At 39.0% G+C, this 16,928-nt stretch overlaps 1 protein-coding gene across 4 annotated transcripts in view; it reads left to right on the top strand.

Annotated features, from left to right (window-relative positions):
- Positions 1-7,095: 7,095 nt before the first annotated feature.
- Positions 7,096-16,928, top strand: part of LOC116430042 (uncharacterized) — a 600,329-nt gene continuing 590,496 nt past the window's right edge. For 2 of the 4 annotated variants that reach the window (XM_076372486.1, XM_076372482.1), the window contains exon 1: positions 7,098-7,887. In XM_076372486.1, coding sequence (XP_076228601.1) covers positions 7,795-7,887 — 93 coding nt within the window. In that variant the 5' untranslated portion in view covers positions 7,098-7,794. Of the gene's footprint in view, positions 7,888-16,928 lie in introns of all 4 variants that reach the window. The other 2 variants (XM_076372489.1, XM_076372483.1) reach the window with 2 other exon arrangements.

Raw genomic sequence — 16,928 nt, 5'->3', positions numbered from 1 at the left:
ACACCGGTTAAACGATCGTTAATAGTGGCGGAAATATCGCAAAGTATGCAGAGAAGGCGTGGTTGGCTTAAACGGCGTGTAATACTATGTATTCGTTAAAACGAAGGGGGACGGTATTTTACGGTGAGTTATCACTGTGTAACTTACTTCGACGATTAATTTAGTGTTATGGGGAGGTTAATGCAATGTGGTAAAACGAGTTTCGTGTCATAAAGAGACAGGTAAAAATATGATTTTATTATTTCGAAAATTGGATGTATCTTTTCCTGAAATGTACATACTATGGGACGTAACATATATATGACTGGAAATAATTTATTTCATATGAGAGATACGACTATTTTTATATAAATTATACACGACGTAACGTGGCTTGTGATAGTTAATTAAAGCAACATGTATAACGTGTTATTACATCATGTTCGAAACATTATTGGAAAATTATTTCTCGTTAATTATGTGTTTAAGGTTGGATATGAAGAGATCGTTTTTGGTTTTCAATGTAATTCGATCAGATTGAAAACTATATTACTTTTCGTTGACACGAAACAGTGATTATGTAATATTTATAGGCATAATGAGTTTTACACCTAAATAATGTATATTTTATTGCTACGTACATGGCGGTAAGGGCAGCGAGCATGGCCGAACTTATTAACATGAAACTCGCATAGAACAGAAATTGCGCCATAAACCCTATCATAAACATTAAAATTAAAGTACGGTTCGTGAACATAAGTCATCAGAGTGAAATTCACAGTACAACAGTCGATCGTTAAATAAATGTTCCGAATTATACTGGAACAATGAGTTATAATTTCGGTTGCGACACTGTTACCAGATTAAATTAATGTAATAAATATTGTGTCGATGAAAACACCATGAGCTTGTTTACGTATAAAGATGTAACGTCGATGCGTAATTGCTTTACTTTCCCGTTGTAATTATTCTACCGTTTAAACAGTCAACACTCCAATTATTGAATGCTTCCCTGGTGATTAACTTTTGCATAATGTTCAGTGTACGATGTATTATGATATTTAAAACTACAATTTGTAGAGTACCCACATTTTTTTCCTTATTCAAATATAAAAAGGAAACTTTCCAATTAAGTAGCCTTTAAATGTAACAAAGCACGATTTAATGTTAGCATAAAAGAAATATTACAAAAATAAAGTACGCAGTATCTTCTAATAAGGTGTTCCATACTAAGTACCGTTACTCTACACGTTGCACGAAGTTCCCGTTAAATTCCTCGAAAGCGAATGTCCTTCACGAAGTTTCCGGAGCCCGATTTAAGAAACGAATTCCAACCATTCATCGGGAAAGAAAAACCGTATTCGTTGCACCCTTCGCGATCCCGCGAGCGAAGTTAACGAAACTATTCGGGGGTGGCCCGCAGTTAGAAAGTACACGAGGTTCGACATTCAATTCCTGTCCCCGCGGACGATTTGTCCATCACGTGGAGAGGGCGGAACGACGACTTCCTCGCTCGGCCGGATTCCATATCGTGCCCAACGACTCGTATCTGTTAGGTAAGTTTCGCCCGCCGCGAAAACTAAGTACGAAGTATAAGCGGGCTTTAAAAGCGGGGGAATTGAACTCGAGTTGCGATGGGAGAACCTCTCTCTCGCCTGGCTCCGGGAAATCTGATACGGTTCTCGCGGTATCGCAAAAACTTCCCACCTCCCGGTACTCCCACTCAAGTTTTCTGCTCGCACCACCGGGTGAAATACTTTCTATCATTCGAACAAACGTCTCAGCCAGCAACCCCGGGAAGCAAGAAGATAAGATACCCGCTGAGCTATTATCTACATTGCTTATTGTCCGTGGCTCCCGCGAAATTGACTGAGAACTCGCTATTCAATCGTTGATAGTGTAATTGTTTTCCCATTTCTCCTACTCCACCGGCGAGGATTTTCTTCCGTTCGCTTCTTGTTTGGACGACCGGCACGGCGCGGCGGGAGCAGTCGGAAGAAGGGAAAAAGAGAAACAGATTGCTGCTGATTAAAGTAGTCTTCAGCGAAATTCTACTCTCGGAGATAAATCTCATTCGATCAGTTTCATCCCTTTGACGAATTTCTATTGTGACCGGTTGCACGGAGGATTGTTCATAAATCATCGTAAAGTTTGGGATCCTCGGTGTACCGGATCACGACGGTGACGCGGGGAACGGATCCTCGGATGAGAAAAGTTCCCGTTTCCTTTGGAGAAAATTACAGTGCAGTTATCGGATGCTCCGGTCGCTCGAGTTTCTCGAATTTCGTGTACCTTTCGGGATTCTCGTTTCGTCTGTGGCCATCATCGCGTCAGCGGAATCATTCCGCGGGATTTAACTCTGATGCTGCTAAAGTAGTTTTTCGAATGCGCGCTGTTAAGAATGGATCGGTTTATTAACTGAATTTGTTTTAGTGAATAATAAGGTAGTGCTGGGGAAGCAGTTTTGCTACCGAACAGACGGTTGGTTATTAACACTAACACTACCAGGCGGGTCAAAATGACTGATCTCTGATTTCTTCTTTTTGTAATTATTGAAAATATAACAGATGTTTTCTCAGATATTATTAAAGAAATTGATTTAACAGTACACAAACTAAATTGTAAATCAATTAAAGTTTCAATAGATACACTCGTGGAGTTTCTATAGAGGATTTTCAAAAAGTCAATTTAACTGCTCGGTAGTTTTAAGCAGCCGCCTAAAAAGGGAACTATAACTATGGCCCTTTTCATTAACTTTAATTGAATTCATTCGACAGATTTGATTAAAAATTCTGTTTTACCAACGCAAGAAAGGTATTTATTGAATTGCAAATATCTACAATTTAAGATATCCTAAATAACAAAACAAAAAATATACAAAATAAATAGCAATGCGCTGCTAAGGGAAAAGAGGGAGACCTCTTCGTTCGATTGGCTAAGTGTAAATTTCGAGTAAATTGTGTACAATATTTTTGTCCAAAGCTTCTTAAACAATTTATGCTTTGGTGCATTGCTATCTTCGCTGTTTCTGATGGTGATCCGCATTTTTTGTAAGTTCGCTTTTTACTGTGTCTTGTATGTGTATTTTTTGCGCAAGTTACAAGCGTTTGTAGTTTTGTTTAATTTATTGTATCTTTTTTCTTCGATGCTACTTCATTTCCATATTGAGTACTTTGAAATGCAAAACTTGCACCAACTCAGAAATTGTGACACTGAAATTCCATTAAAAGAAAGTAGATTGGGAATTCATTCGTATTGTTTGGTAAAAAAGATACAGCTCGCGCATTATTAAGGGGTCTTGTATCCATGCCATATATTCTACATGTTCTTGAATAATTAATAAAATTCTGAAAAAATTTATTATTATTATTCTTTAGTATAACATTTTTCGTTATTCACTTTATTTCAGTGTAATTGAATACTTTGTTTTACGCTGGACTAAGGTAGTTCGCATTTCAAAAACTACCTTGGTTAAAATACAACTCACAAAGGAAAAAGTCCAGGGAAAAGGTTATTGAAACTGTGAAAGATGCGTGTTTTCGTGCAAATTTCGCGCGGTTGCGGTGAACAAAACCATTATGGAGCGTTTATGTGCACACGCGAGGTTTGTCGACGATGGAGAATCGATTGGATGTTACCCCGTCTTTTGATGGGTATGGTAAACACAAAGAAACAGCGAAACGCTCGATTGCAATAACGAGTAACGTGAAAGAGGAATCAAAATTAAAGACACGCGTATGCACAGCAGCATCAAGACTGGAGATCGCGAGGATATTGCTGTGTCTTGTTTGCTGGAAATCGCTAATCAGTGCTGTCCCATCTAAGTGCGTTACCGGGAGGTCAAAGCAGTTTTAATTAAAACACGCCGTACGTTTTCATTAAAGCTACCGCGTTCTGCGTGACACGTACTACGTGGTTTATGCGAGGAAAAAAATGAATATAGCGCGGCTACGGTATCCTTTCCGTGGCGGCCGAACACTGAAAAACGAGGCGAAATCGAGGAATATCTGGTAGGATGATACGAATATGTCATCATGTTTATTTATGCGTTAGGTCTCGAAATAAGTTGCTTGAACTTTCGTGACGCAGACTGAACGTGAAAGTCGGAAATTGTTCACTCTGACTACTCTGTTTTCTAGAAACAAACTTGAATTAAACTTATATAATTAATCTGATAAACTAACAATCTTGAACTATGAATGATAAAAATATTGTTATTGTATTTAAAAATTCAATTCATTTAGGAATCGAAAGTCAAATATTCTGCTCTATTTGTATATTTAATATAATATTGAAACACAGATAATGTAATTTTATGCGGGCTGAGTTGGGAAAGTGAGTTAACAGAGTAGAAGGTTATTTTATGTATGAAAGTATGACAAAAAATAGAATGAAATTTGTTTGTTCGAAACCTTGGCTTTGAGGAAACTTAAGTTTGAAGGTTATGTGCAGTAGATATGGTAAGTCATAAACAGACATTGTTATGGGAGTCTCCAGGTTTAATAACGCTCTTTTAGAGAAATTTTTTAAATTATTTCTTGAAGAATTGTTGTGACTCTCATGTCTTTTGAAGCTCTATTTTTATCATTTTTAATATAAACAATTATAATTGTTCATAATAAATAAATTTCTAAGTTTAGGTTACCATATGACACTGATCATTGACATTTCGTTCGCAGCCAATGAAAAATTGATTAAGGGAAGTGAAATAAATAAATTTTTTCCTGCTTTAAGAAACAAGTACTTCAAGTAACATGTTCGATATGAAAAATAGAAGCAAATAAAGTCCTTCGATACTCTCAAATAAAAGCACAAAAATATTTTACACTCGCTACTGAAACATCAAAAACTCACCAGAACCGTGGAATTCCTCCCTAAAGGGAAAGAATTATAACCCAAAGCAGCTACGTGACACCAATGGCTAATAATGATCCGGCGATCCCCTATAGGGTGAGTCGGTGTCTTCTTAAATGGCGCACGTTACGCTGAAGTGTTACACTGTCTACGCAAATCCAATTTTACGAGGCTGAATCCCAACGGATCGAAGTGCATCACCGACACCGGGGGACGCCACGCAATACGCCGGTCTTCGACATGACGGAAGCTGAATTCCGCAGGGAGCCCGAGCTTTTGGCGACTTAGCTAGGCAACCCCGGCTGGCCTTGGATAGTGTGCCCTGCCGGTGGATGGCGAGGGTCTGCAGGAGGCGGTAGATGATAGTGGACGGAGGGGTTAAGGCGGAAAAGGATAGAGGCCGAGATACGCTAGGGGCGGAAGAGAACGGTCGAGAGTTGCCGGCAGAACAGATCCCGTGCTATCGTTGGCAGACGAATAGCCCCTCCGCCTTTGAGGGCTTCGTGAAAAAGAATCGTATACAGAGGGAGAAAGAAAGGATAGTTGAAGGCAAAAATCGCACGAAAGTGCACGCTTCCACAAATAACCGTAGTATTTTACAGTTCTCCACGGCTTCAACCATAACTGCCCGGGTCATACGGTGTCATAAATCGCGACTCGTATTTCTTTCCTTGTTGTGTTAGCGCGAGAACAGTGTAAACTTGGATTTGGAAATCCGGACCCCAGTGATCGTTAGCTTGAAACTCCGCTGAGCGTTATTTTATTCTTCGTTTATTTCTGCCCTGGTAGCTACTTAACGTCCTCCCTTCGCCTTCCGTTCGCCCGCGACTCGGCTCAACGCGCTGTTAATGCGCGAAACGAGAGCATTGTTAGTTACTAATCTCAGTGACACTCGCAAGCCCCTGGCCCGGTCTTGCTACGAGCGCTTAATCCGAAGATAATTTTGCAACTTTCGCAGCACAAAGGGCCATCCGCGGTCTCAAAAGTTGTAATGAGTCCAACACTTTGGCTTCCGATGAGAACGGCCTCGGACAACGCTCTTATCCTTTCCTCGTTACGAAAATTGAAACGGGCGTCTCGCTAATTTCCATCGTTCCACGTTCGATCCAATCTTATCGTTTTATTCTGATTACCGCCATCGCCTGTGTGTCACTGCTAATTAACTCCCTACGTATGCTGTTCCAAGTGGTACGGAGAAAAGGGAGGCTGACGCTTCGCGACGTGCTCTTAGCGTCAGGGGCGTCTTAAGTCCCATAAAGCTAGTTGCTCTCGCTTCGTTCGTTTATTATGCTCCTGCCGAGAAAATGTGGGACACTGGCATCTGAATTTTTGATGTTTCTCGAAATTAGCGCAATACACGGAATGTCACTTTCTTATTGACACGAAGAAAGCTCTTATGTTCTTTAATCTGTTTCTTAGAAATTAGTAACATCATACGAATTATTCATTTAATGTCAGTTGAAAAATATAATTCTAGCAGTATTTACATTATTTATTTCATAATAAATAATGAATATTTTACCTACTAAAAATGACTCGACAGTTTCCTCAAAGTTACTAATTATTACTTAGCTTAGGACGTCTTAATTAACGTTTCAACATCAAAGTAATCTGTATTGCGAGCTAACGAGTCATCTCGAGAAGCATATTCCAATCACTTTTCTCGAAATTACTATTTCACAAAAACTGCTTAAGGTTTTTCTCGCATACCATAAGCTTTCAGTAGTTAAGCATTCATTTACTCCAAATCAGAAATAGTCGAATCAGTGGTCCTCCATCACCCCGCTAATTTCAAAGCAAGCCGAAACACCCCAAAAAGAAGACAGTTTAACAAAGAAAAACGGAAAAGAACTTACAACGCGAATTCGGAGGATGGACGATCAGCGTAGCGCGTAAACTCATTTCCATGGAAAGGATGTACATCGTCCAGGACAGAGCAATTTAGACGACGGGGATACATAACTCGTTCGTATCGGGGCGCGTTTTAAAAGTAGACAGGTTCGCTCGACTTCCGTTTAAATCGCGCTCACAATCAGCCGTCGGAATCGACGAATTGCGGTTGTGCCGGCCCTGGGATACTTTCCGCGGGCATCGAGGGGAATAACACCGCTGACTCCCCTCCAGCTCGGAACCAGCTTGTCCGACGGCAAGTTCGCAAACTTGTATACGTGCATATACACATCCAGCGCAGCGATGAGCTGCGGCTGTAGAAGTCGAGTGGTCGCCGCTGGAGAGCCCCGTGTGTGCGAGTTCCCGAATAAGTGTTGCGTGGACGTGTACGGACGAGTCTGGAGCGGCGTGTGTAGTAGTGAGGATAGTACAACGATCGGCCGACAGCGGCGTCGCGATCAGGGGCACCGCGACCCACGGCACAGACTCCGTACAGCCGTAGCGCCATCGAGTTTCGCTTTCGGCTACTTTCTCGGCACGTCGGTGCGGCCCGTGATCAGACGACAGTTTGCCCTCCGTGGCTGAACGGGGCGGGTGTTGTCACGATCGTTGTTGCGACGGAACACGTTACCGAGAGTTGTCTCGCGTGAAAATAAGTGACTTTTGACACAACGTTCGTTCAGACGCAGTCTTCTGTACTTCCCATTGGTGCTTGAACTCGACACATGAGGAGGAAGGTTGTCAGTGCTAGCCATCGGAAGAGGACGAAGTCGCTAAGACCGGTAAACCGATCGTGGAATGAGACCCCGCGACACTGTCCGCAATCGCACGTCGACTCGCGCGATATGACGCGATGATCCCAACAGTGTTGTTCGTTGTATACGTCTACTTGACTACGTTACACGGGAATCTTTATCGTTCCATGCCCGATAGCTGTTAGGGAGTGTTTGGTGTCGATGTGATAGTCGAAAAGTGTCCCCGAGGCAGGTAATCGTAAAGCAGTCTAGGGAGCAGAGGAGTTCTGTTGTTTTGGTTCTTTTCTTCTCACGCCGGGAGAAGCACGGGAGAGCCATGGGTGATGTGTGCAAGCTAGTTAGTGACCAGCTCGTGGAGGATAGACCCGCGAACGGAAGAAAAATCGACCTGGCCGTGCCACACGTCGAGGTAAGTCTCTCGACTTATCTTCTCGTTAGTTACGTTTCCTCTCGTGTGCTGTTTGTCGCGTTCGTTTTCGTGTACACTCAACCCTCTTACGGCGCGGCACTCCGGAGAGACAGGTTCTATATGACACTGCAAAACTTGCAGCCCTCTTCGAACAAGATACCCTTATAACAAACTTTTCACGCAGCGCAACGTGAAAGAAGTAACCTTCGTGTAGTACGAATATTGTGGTTGCACTGTTTCATTTTAAATAAACTTCACGAATGAAAAATAAATTTCATGTGTCACGGTGCAAAAATTGCGACAGCTCTTCTACAACACGCTGTAAATATACCACGATCTAACGAACTCGGACAACCCTTATATGTACACCAGGAATGTTCTCGTAACACTGTTTTGGTCGAAATAAGCAGGGGACTACCCGTGACTAGTTGACAGTGCTACGAGAACATGGTTTAGATGCAACACGGAACGAATTAACCGTGTTATGGAAAGATTGACCGTACCGCCTTGCCTTGTCCCCTGTTATTCTGTAGCCAGTCTCGATCTTGAAAGGTTAAGGATGGTATCACGGCCGCGGGCATAGAGAGAGGCTAGCGCTGGAGGGAATGTAACGCGGAATAAGAGGAACGGGAGTGAAAGAGACGAAAGCCATTGTGGTGTCTCGATCCTTTTCTTTTTCTTTCGATTCTTCTAGCCGGTGTGTCCTTGTCTGGCCTGTGCCCGCGCTTTCTATTCGTCTTTGTCGTTATTCCTTCTTTCGCTCCGTGTTATACCGGATGAAGAACTCTTGCTGTCGTTCTGCTCCTTTTTCTCTATTTGTCTCTCTTTCTTTCTTTCTCTTCCTTTTTCGTTCGTTTTTCGTGGGAGAAGATGACGCCTCGAAACGCGGCGAATCGAAATGTGAGTCGGACTGGCGTGCTTAGGTTATTACGACGCGACGGCTCGCTTTCGTATATTGTGTAGTAGTAAGCTCTCGTATGCACGGATCACGGATTAAGGTCGTGACTGCCGGTGACGATTCTGGCGGGATCGTCTTTTTCTCGCGCGATCGAATTGTCAGTCGCGACGGAGAGCGAAATCGCGGATAAAGACTGATCGGAAGTGTCAAGCTCAGCTGACGGGGAAAGCGTGCTCGAGATATCCGATACGATTCATCGATCATCGCGAGCTGGCGGCGTTTCGTGCCTTCAGACGAAGGAACGCGCTCCTCCATTCTTAATTTGCTTTTTTTTTTGTTTTTCATGTTATTTGAAAATTTCTTGTGGATATTTGTTTATTATTATTTAATATATTTTGAGAAATGTTTTTACTGAAACGGTGTGTCGATGATAGGAAAATGTACTTTTAATTGTGGAGGTACGTGTGTTTTTTAAATTTCGATACATATCGAATCGATGTTACGATTCATTGATTATCGGAACAGTCGGTAGTTTTTGAATATTTAAATGAGGGGGTAGACTCTGTTTTTTATCAGTTTATTCTTCTGATTGTTTGGTTTAACTTTGTTTCTATAATATATACACATGTTATCCACATGCATTTGTTTGTTCCTGTAGCTCTAACTTTTAAAAGGAATATGTCAAATTAAACCATAGAAACAACTTTGAACTGAAAGCAATTAGTTTCTTATCTATGATTATAGAATCAATTTTTGATGAAAGATATAATAAGATGTATCAAAATTCTGTAGAAAATTTTTACTTCTCAATTTTTGAACCATTACTAATAAACAACAACACGCGTTTAGAGGGATATCCAGGACATAACATGTCAACCCTTCTCCTACAATATCGTATCCAACTCGTGATGAATATTTCAAACTAAACTCCGCAAACATAAATGTTATTTATTTATTTTTAACATAAATGAAATATTACTTATCTATGATAAATCCTTAAAAGCCATAGTAAACACAACCACGGAATAAATATAAAATTCTTTTCTCATCCCACTAAATCATTAATAATAAAGTTGTTTTATCAAACACACCTGAGAAATAAATCATAATTGTCACAAAGAAGCGGCATATAAAATATCACCGAAAACTTGCAGCAGCGTGCATTAATCGTCGCTGATTCTCTCGAATAACGGCGTCAAGGCAATTCGTATCACGGGTGCCATTTCTCGCATTTCTTTGGCGCGATATCGCTCGGAATCTCCTGTCCCCGTTCCACCAGAGATAGAATTCCTTTATCAGCAATTATACGACAGATTTCTTCAATTCGCGTTTTCGAGCGAGCAAAGTATTCCGTCTCGCGTGCAGCTCGTTCGCGTCACGACGACGACGACAACGACAACGACGAACGATCGGATTGAAAACGATAATTCCGCGCGGCAGCGTAAAAAGGCATAATAGTTTCCACCGTGCGATCCGAGATTGCTAGAAGGCACGCGGAGTATCTCGAGTAGCTCGAGTTATTCGAGGCTTACGATTGCGTTTTCAAATTACTGTACTCCGTTTCCCCAACCCACCATGCTGTCGACAGGGCGCGGCTGTCGCGCGCGAGGAGGGCTGAAGACGGGGGCAGAGCTTGTTTCTTAACGGCGCATAATAATTATCGTGTTGTCGCATACCGGCGAAGCTTCAAGAAGTTTATTATACCACTACGGGGGGCGGGCCGCGCCGTTGAATATTCGAGCGGCGGGCCGCATTGCGAATTCCGCGAGGCGATCGTCAAAAATTGGACGGTCGGGAACTTGCCGGTGCGCCATGCTTCTCGGGGAACACCGATTAAATATTAATCCGGGCGATGTTCGGCGCTCGGTTAACAATAGCGCAGGATTCGTCTTGTGTTACATCAATATTAATTGCCTCATCAACGTGTTATCGGCACCTCCGAGAGTATTTCGCTGCTGCGGAAACACACTTGGAGCTTCCGGTTCTTGATGGAAGATGGTAATTACCGGGTGGTGATAAGTAGGCTGCATATCTTTATGTAAATCGACATTTTTTGGAATTTCTAGGAACGAGATTAGGAAAATGGATTTTTTTTAGGGATATTATAAAATAACATTTTACTTTCGATATTTTATATATTGGGTTGTAGCGTAGATACTTTCAGTTGGCAATATGGACGTGCTTTAATTGTGAAAATTATGATGTATTTAAAATGTGCATAATTATGATGAATGAGAAGCCTGTGTTGATTAATTTATATCCGGCACTGATATTTCGTTGCCTTATAGGACTAATAAAACAGAAGGATGTAGAATATATTCGAAGGTGTTTATGTTACAGCATAATATTTTGTTTTGTGTGCACTCCGCACAGTTCTGTACTTTCGAATTTCCTGTAAATGCATAAAAATCTGCAGTCTAGTGATAACCGTGCATCGAATCTTTCCTTGATACTTTTGATTTTGTTTTTATATTTTCCTTTCAACGATGCTGTTCACATACAAAGAAATGCAAAATATTGGGGTTTTATGGTCCAATTAATCATTCGGCTTGGAATAACGTCTGTCCGATATGATTGATGTCTTTGGCTAGAAGTGAATTGCATGTTTGCTACTCGCGATTCTTTTTACTTTTGTGCAGCGTAATTTCGTTCGAATATAAATGCAAGGATAACGCACATTTATTACTTTATATGTGATTGTTTCTAATTAGGCACTGCAAGATCAGATTTTACAACGTTGTTGATTATATTCCAAGCTAAGTGATTAACGGGTAAGTGTTTGATTAAAAAATCTTGATTTGTTACTGTGGGCCGACTGAGAATTATTTAAATACAGGGTGTTTTCAAATTGCTGGTAGTGGGTAATGTAGTCGGCGTGTTACATATGTATTCAACGTTGAAGTGGATACAGTAAACAAGGGACAAACGCATTAAACAAGGTCCATTAAATATTTTTTCGGAGCAGTTAAATGCTCCGCAAGCGGTGGTAGAGCGAAGTACAATGCAATTACAATTGTCGATTTGATTACAAATTATTTTTATAGTTGTCATCAATTTACAATTAAAATTGAGGCAGTTACAGTAAATTTCAATTATTATTTTTACAAAGTAAGGTACAATCACAACAGAAAAAAGTAATTAAATTTGAATTTCGGTGAGGTAAACGTTTTATTAAATACAACATTGTTAATGCGTCTGTTTTTTACTTGCTACATGTGCTTTACCCAGAAATTCATGTTCAACGGAGCAGGTTTCTGTTTGGAAATGAGGTTTCGTATGGAAAAACGTATATTTACCTTTCTTATTTTTTACTTATCCCTTCGTGTAGATTTATTTACCTCCTTTCGGGTTGCGCTGCCGGTTCGAAAACAGCGTGTATACCGAATGCCTTATAAAAACGCAAGCCCGGAAGGCAAATATAGCGAAGTGCAAATCCGTGATTCGTATCGCCGCTTTGGCGTCGGTGCCATTTATTCGGCAGAAGTGAACGAGAATACGATGCACGCTTAGTTTGGCGATAAACATGTCCGAGCGTTTGTGTTAGAGCGTACACGGTAGCCAGATAACGATTGACTGGTATTTAGGTACGTATCGTATTACCGAGACCGATACGACTTTTCGACCAGTGATAATATGACCCATGCTGATTAAGCCGTGTCTTTAACACTAAACGTACCCACACATTGCATATAGCTATTCCTACCGTAACCGGTCAAATAACTGGTTGTAAAATAAAGGTGAACAAGTTAGACGATCCATTTTTCTTATTGGAAACTGAAACAATAGGAAAGACAAGCATTCGAAACATTGATTAATCGGACAAAATAGGAATTGATATAAACTTAATTGAACGAAAAAACACAGAATTTTAAATGACATCTTGAAACCGGTCACTTGACGGTACGTTTACTGTTAATCTGTTAACTGTAGAATTTAGTTTCAAAAGTCTCTTCTTTTGTGCACGATAAAATAAAAAATGAAGTGTGTATTCGTGAAACGCAGGATGAATGCACCATGCATTTAATGAAAAATCAAAGTAAAACAAAGAAGAATTATATTTTTATTTGAAAAAATCAATAGTCCTTTGTTAAAAGAATTAGTATCGTTTCAAGCTTTAAGATGGCGTGTATACTTGTCAAATGCAGTTAACTGGTTATCAGTAGAATTACCGATCAGTCGAATCGATTTCGTTTTATTCTCCTAAGAGGATTATGAGAGTGTATTTGTTGAGATCTCCATTGGCTTATGTTAGGTCATCCTATAAGTTCGTGCTGTTTACTTTTTTACCATGTAAAATAATATTTTATTAAATATAAAATTCTTGTAACTTCACAACATGTCGTTCTCGAATATCTTCTATTGACTAAAGGTTTAGTCACCCAAGTTCTTGTATCGTTGTGTGGTTATAAAACGTAATGCGAGAAGTATAAACACACCGTGGCACGAACTTATGGGACTTATTAATTTCTCTAAGAAGCATCTATAACTTCCCACTGACTGCAGAGGAAGAAATCAGGAATGAGTTATTTTAACGTGTCTGGTAGTTTTACTGTTAAAGTGCATCTTTTGGGTAATGCGGCTTCGAGTAATGGCTATATTTAGAACATTTCTGGTACTTTTAAATTTCATATGAAAAAACTTAAAGAAAAAACTTAATTTTAATCTTTTGAATTATTCATTTTTCATTTGTTTACTTATTAGAAAATGTGTACTCATTTTCATTTTTCTATCGATTATTTAACGTTAAGTGACAATTGTAAATGATGATTAACTAATTGTAAGTAAATAAGGAAGCATTTTAGAATTTTAAATAATTCATTTAACATTTTTGTACTTTTAAATTTCATGTGGAAGAACAAGTTTGTATAACGAAAAATGAATAACCTATGACAGGTAATGGTTAGTTGAATGGAAAAGAAAGAGTTTTTATCAGTTTAAATAAATTATCGCTTGTCTAACCACTTGTGGTCTTTTACATAATTTTTGGTTATTTATTCTCAATTTATGTAATCAGATAAATATGTAAGTATATACATAATTATCTACAAGTATAGTTCTACTAATTTGTAAAATCGAATTTTCCTTCGGACTCTGATACAGCGTACAAATTTAGCATACTTAAATAATTGACCTTTTCTCCAAGCATCGTGCGCTCTGATTTATATTTTGATGTAAAATACTGCGGGGTTCTGAAGATTTTTCGAATTCGCCAAATTTAGGAACCTATTTTTGAAATGTCATTCTGCAAGGAAATCCAAAGAGACTGTTATTTCGAAATAATTAATCTGTTATCCTTCAGAAACCGATCTTAGTTGTTTTTACGAATGCACTGAGAGTGATGCTTATCAATTTTTTGACTGTCATTTATTAAACTTTTTAGGCACTTTTTTTCAAAACATATCGAGCTGTTTTTCACATCTGTTACAAAAGGGGGTAGTAATTTAAGTTACTCATCAGAAACTTGATAATTAAATGCAACTTTCGAAATAATACACTATCTGAAGTTTAGAAAATTACCAAGCAACTCTGCTATTTCAGACATGTGTGTGATTGATTTTGTTATTAATACTAGGTTTACAGGCATTTACTGTGCAGTTTATTTTATTGTTTCTACAAAAATTGATATTCGTTGATTTAGATCTTGGAAATTAGAGGTTTATCCTGTTAAATGTAGAATTTAGTTTCAAAAATCTCTTATCGTGCGCGTGGTAAAATCAAATAATAATGTGTACACTCGTCAAATGCAGGCCAAATTCATTTATAATATATTATGACGAAAAACTAAAACGAAACGAAGAAGAATTACATGTTTGTTTAAAAAAATAAATAGTTTATCGTTGAAAAAGTTGGCACCATTTAGAGTTTTAAGATGACGTGTATACTCGCCAAACGCAATTAATTGGTAAAAAATGAACAATTATGCTAAAAAAATGCTAAAATGGTTTGGACAAAAAACAAGCATAGGAATGTTAGTGCCCTTTTGCGTTTCAGATATATAGCGTGTAACCGAGGAAAAGTGTTAATTTTTATATACTGCTATTTCAATTGTTTATTAGCCCAATAAAACTGTACTACGAAAACAATACAAGGTATTTCTAAAAAGAGTTGCATGGCTAGCTGTTAGAAGAGCTCGTATGATCAAAAAAGCCATTAGACCGATCCAACCGTCGCACGCAACCATCGAATCAGTGAAGTTAACGCGAAAACTACCAAACGGGTCAATAAAACTCATTCCTGATTTCTTCATTTTGAAATTATTAAAAAGGTAACAGATTTTTCTCTGAGAAGTTATTCAAGAAATTGATTTATCAATACGCAGACTGAATTATAAATTAATTAAAGTCTCAGTAGATGCACTCTGGAAATTTCTATATTGGAATTTCAAAACATCAATTTAACTGCTCGGTAGGTTTAGTATCAATACATTCTGGACTCAGCTTTTACACGTTCACTGCACGAATAACTTCAACGTTTCATGTACCATTTATTTTTTTGTAGCGAAAATAAAAAGAAACGATTATGCATTATTTGGTTCCATAATTCTTAGGTTACACTATTATCTACTTATGTATTTATGATATTGAACATTTTTATTCAACGACAGTTACCTTACGAATTATAATTGTTTTCAAGTAATTTGGAAGTTCTGGTCATCGTGGCAGTTATCGCGTTAAATTTAAAAGACGTTGCTTATTAGCTGCCGAAGGCTCGTGGCCTCGCACTTAACAGTGAATTAGGTATAACTCGGACTAATTCCTGCCTCTCGAAGCTAACGCCTGGCGATAATGGAATTAACGTATATGGGAGGGGCGCCCTTCTTTTCTTCTTTCCGTTCCCCGCCACGAGAAAATTACACCTGAACCTCGGGAGTAAATAGAAATGAAATGGAACGAAATGATGGCGTATTATCTCGCATTAACGCATCCAGTGGCACCCCACGGGGTCTGGGGTACTACGCGTATGCCGCGCGCATATGTTCACTTATAAGCTTTCCGCATTGAAGGCTCCGCGTTTAAGACCGCACATGGCGTGATTGTCGCTCGCCGGACTTTTATAACGCCAGAATCGTAACGTTAATAACGGATAATTAGTGAGCCGGGGCTGGCAGGTTTCCACCCATCTGTTTGAAGAGACTTGAAAAATAGCTGTTCCGTGCGTTAACATTTTTTATGCGGGCGACTTATTAGGGTTGGCTGGAAAGTTTTGCATCCACTTAAAAAAGAAATGAACGGGGAGGTATTTTTTCTTTTTTTCCGTTTTTCCATAGTTTGTAATAAAATAACGGTAAAAGGGTACACACGTATTATACTGCCTGTGTTTTTAAGAAATATAATACTACAAATAGTAGTAATATTAATGATAATAATAATAAGATATTAATGTGTTTAATATCAAATGAGTACTAACTCAGACATAACCCAAATGAGTGACTACCGCGACATTCAGCTAGGAAACAAAGGTGATCTGTATATTACGTAAGCATTGATAAAAGTGGATATTTGTTCTTTTATGGTGAGGTGGTATGGATATCTGTTATGGAATACAAAAAAACCTTCTTCCATGATTTGTAGAGTGGTCTGTTGTAAAATAAGAGTAAAAGTAAACTTTCATGATTCCCTGATACTGTATTTCATAAATTTAAATAGAGACCGTAGAGATTTGCAGTTTGTTTAAATATTTATGGATGCTATAGTGTTTTGACCGTTAAATTATGATACATAAATGTTTCAGCACAGAGTTTCGTGCTATATTGTTATAATCAGGATTCGTTTGAATAATAAAACAATGAATATGAGAACGTTCGGATACTAGAGTTTTCGAGTACAATAGGCTGTAGTGTATCCTCTACTCGACAATTTTCACCTAATTTACGGGAAATTAAACCAGAAAAAAGGTGGACTTTTAGAAGCCTGTTAAGAAGATTGTTCAATGGCCGTGTAATTTCATCCCTTAAGTTGGCCGTAAAACCATGGTTCTTTGTGGAAGTAAACTTCGCATGGGGGAAAGATTTCTGACTGACGATTTTAGTACCCACGTTATTTCCAAGTGTCCCCAATTAATTTTTTTACGGCTAAAATTCAGTTTTCTATTGTTATAGAGTAGAAGTATATTCATATATTTATGCGTGTGTTATTTCAATCCT

Source organism: Nomia melanderi, chromosome 1, assembly GCF_051020985.1.
Source record: "Nomia melanderi isolate GNS246 chromosome 1, iyNomMela1, whole genome shotgun sequence".
Lineage (NCBI taxonomy): Eukaryota > Metazoa > Arthropoda > Insecta > Hymenoptera > Halictidae > Nomia > Nomia melanderi.
The sequence above is the reverse complement of the archived record's forward strand: the minus strand, read 5'-3'. Positions and strand labels throughout refer to the sequence as shown.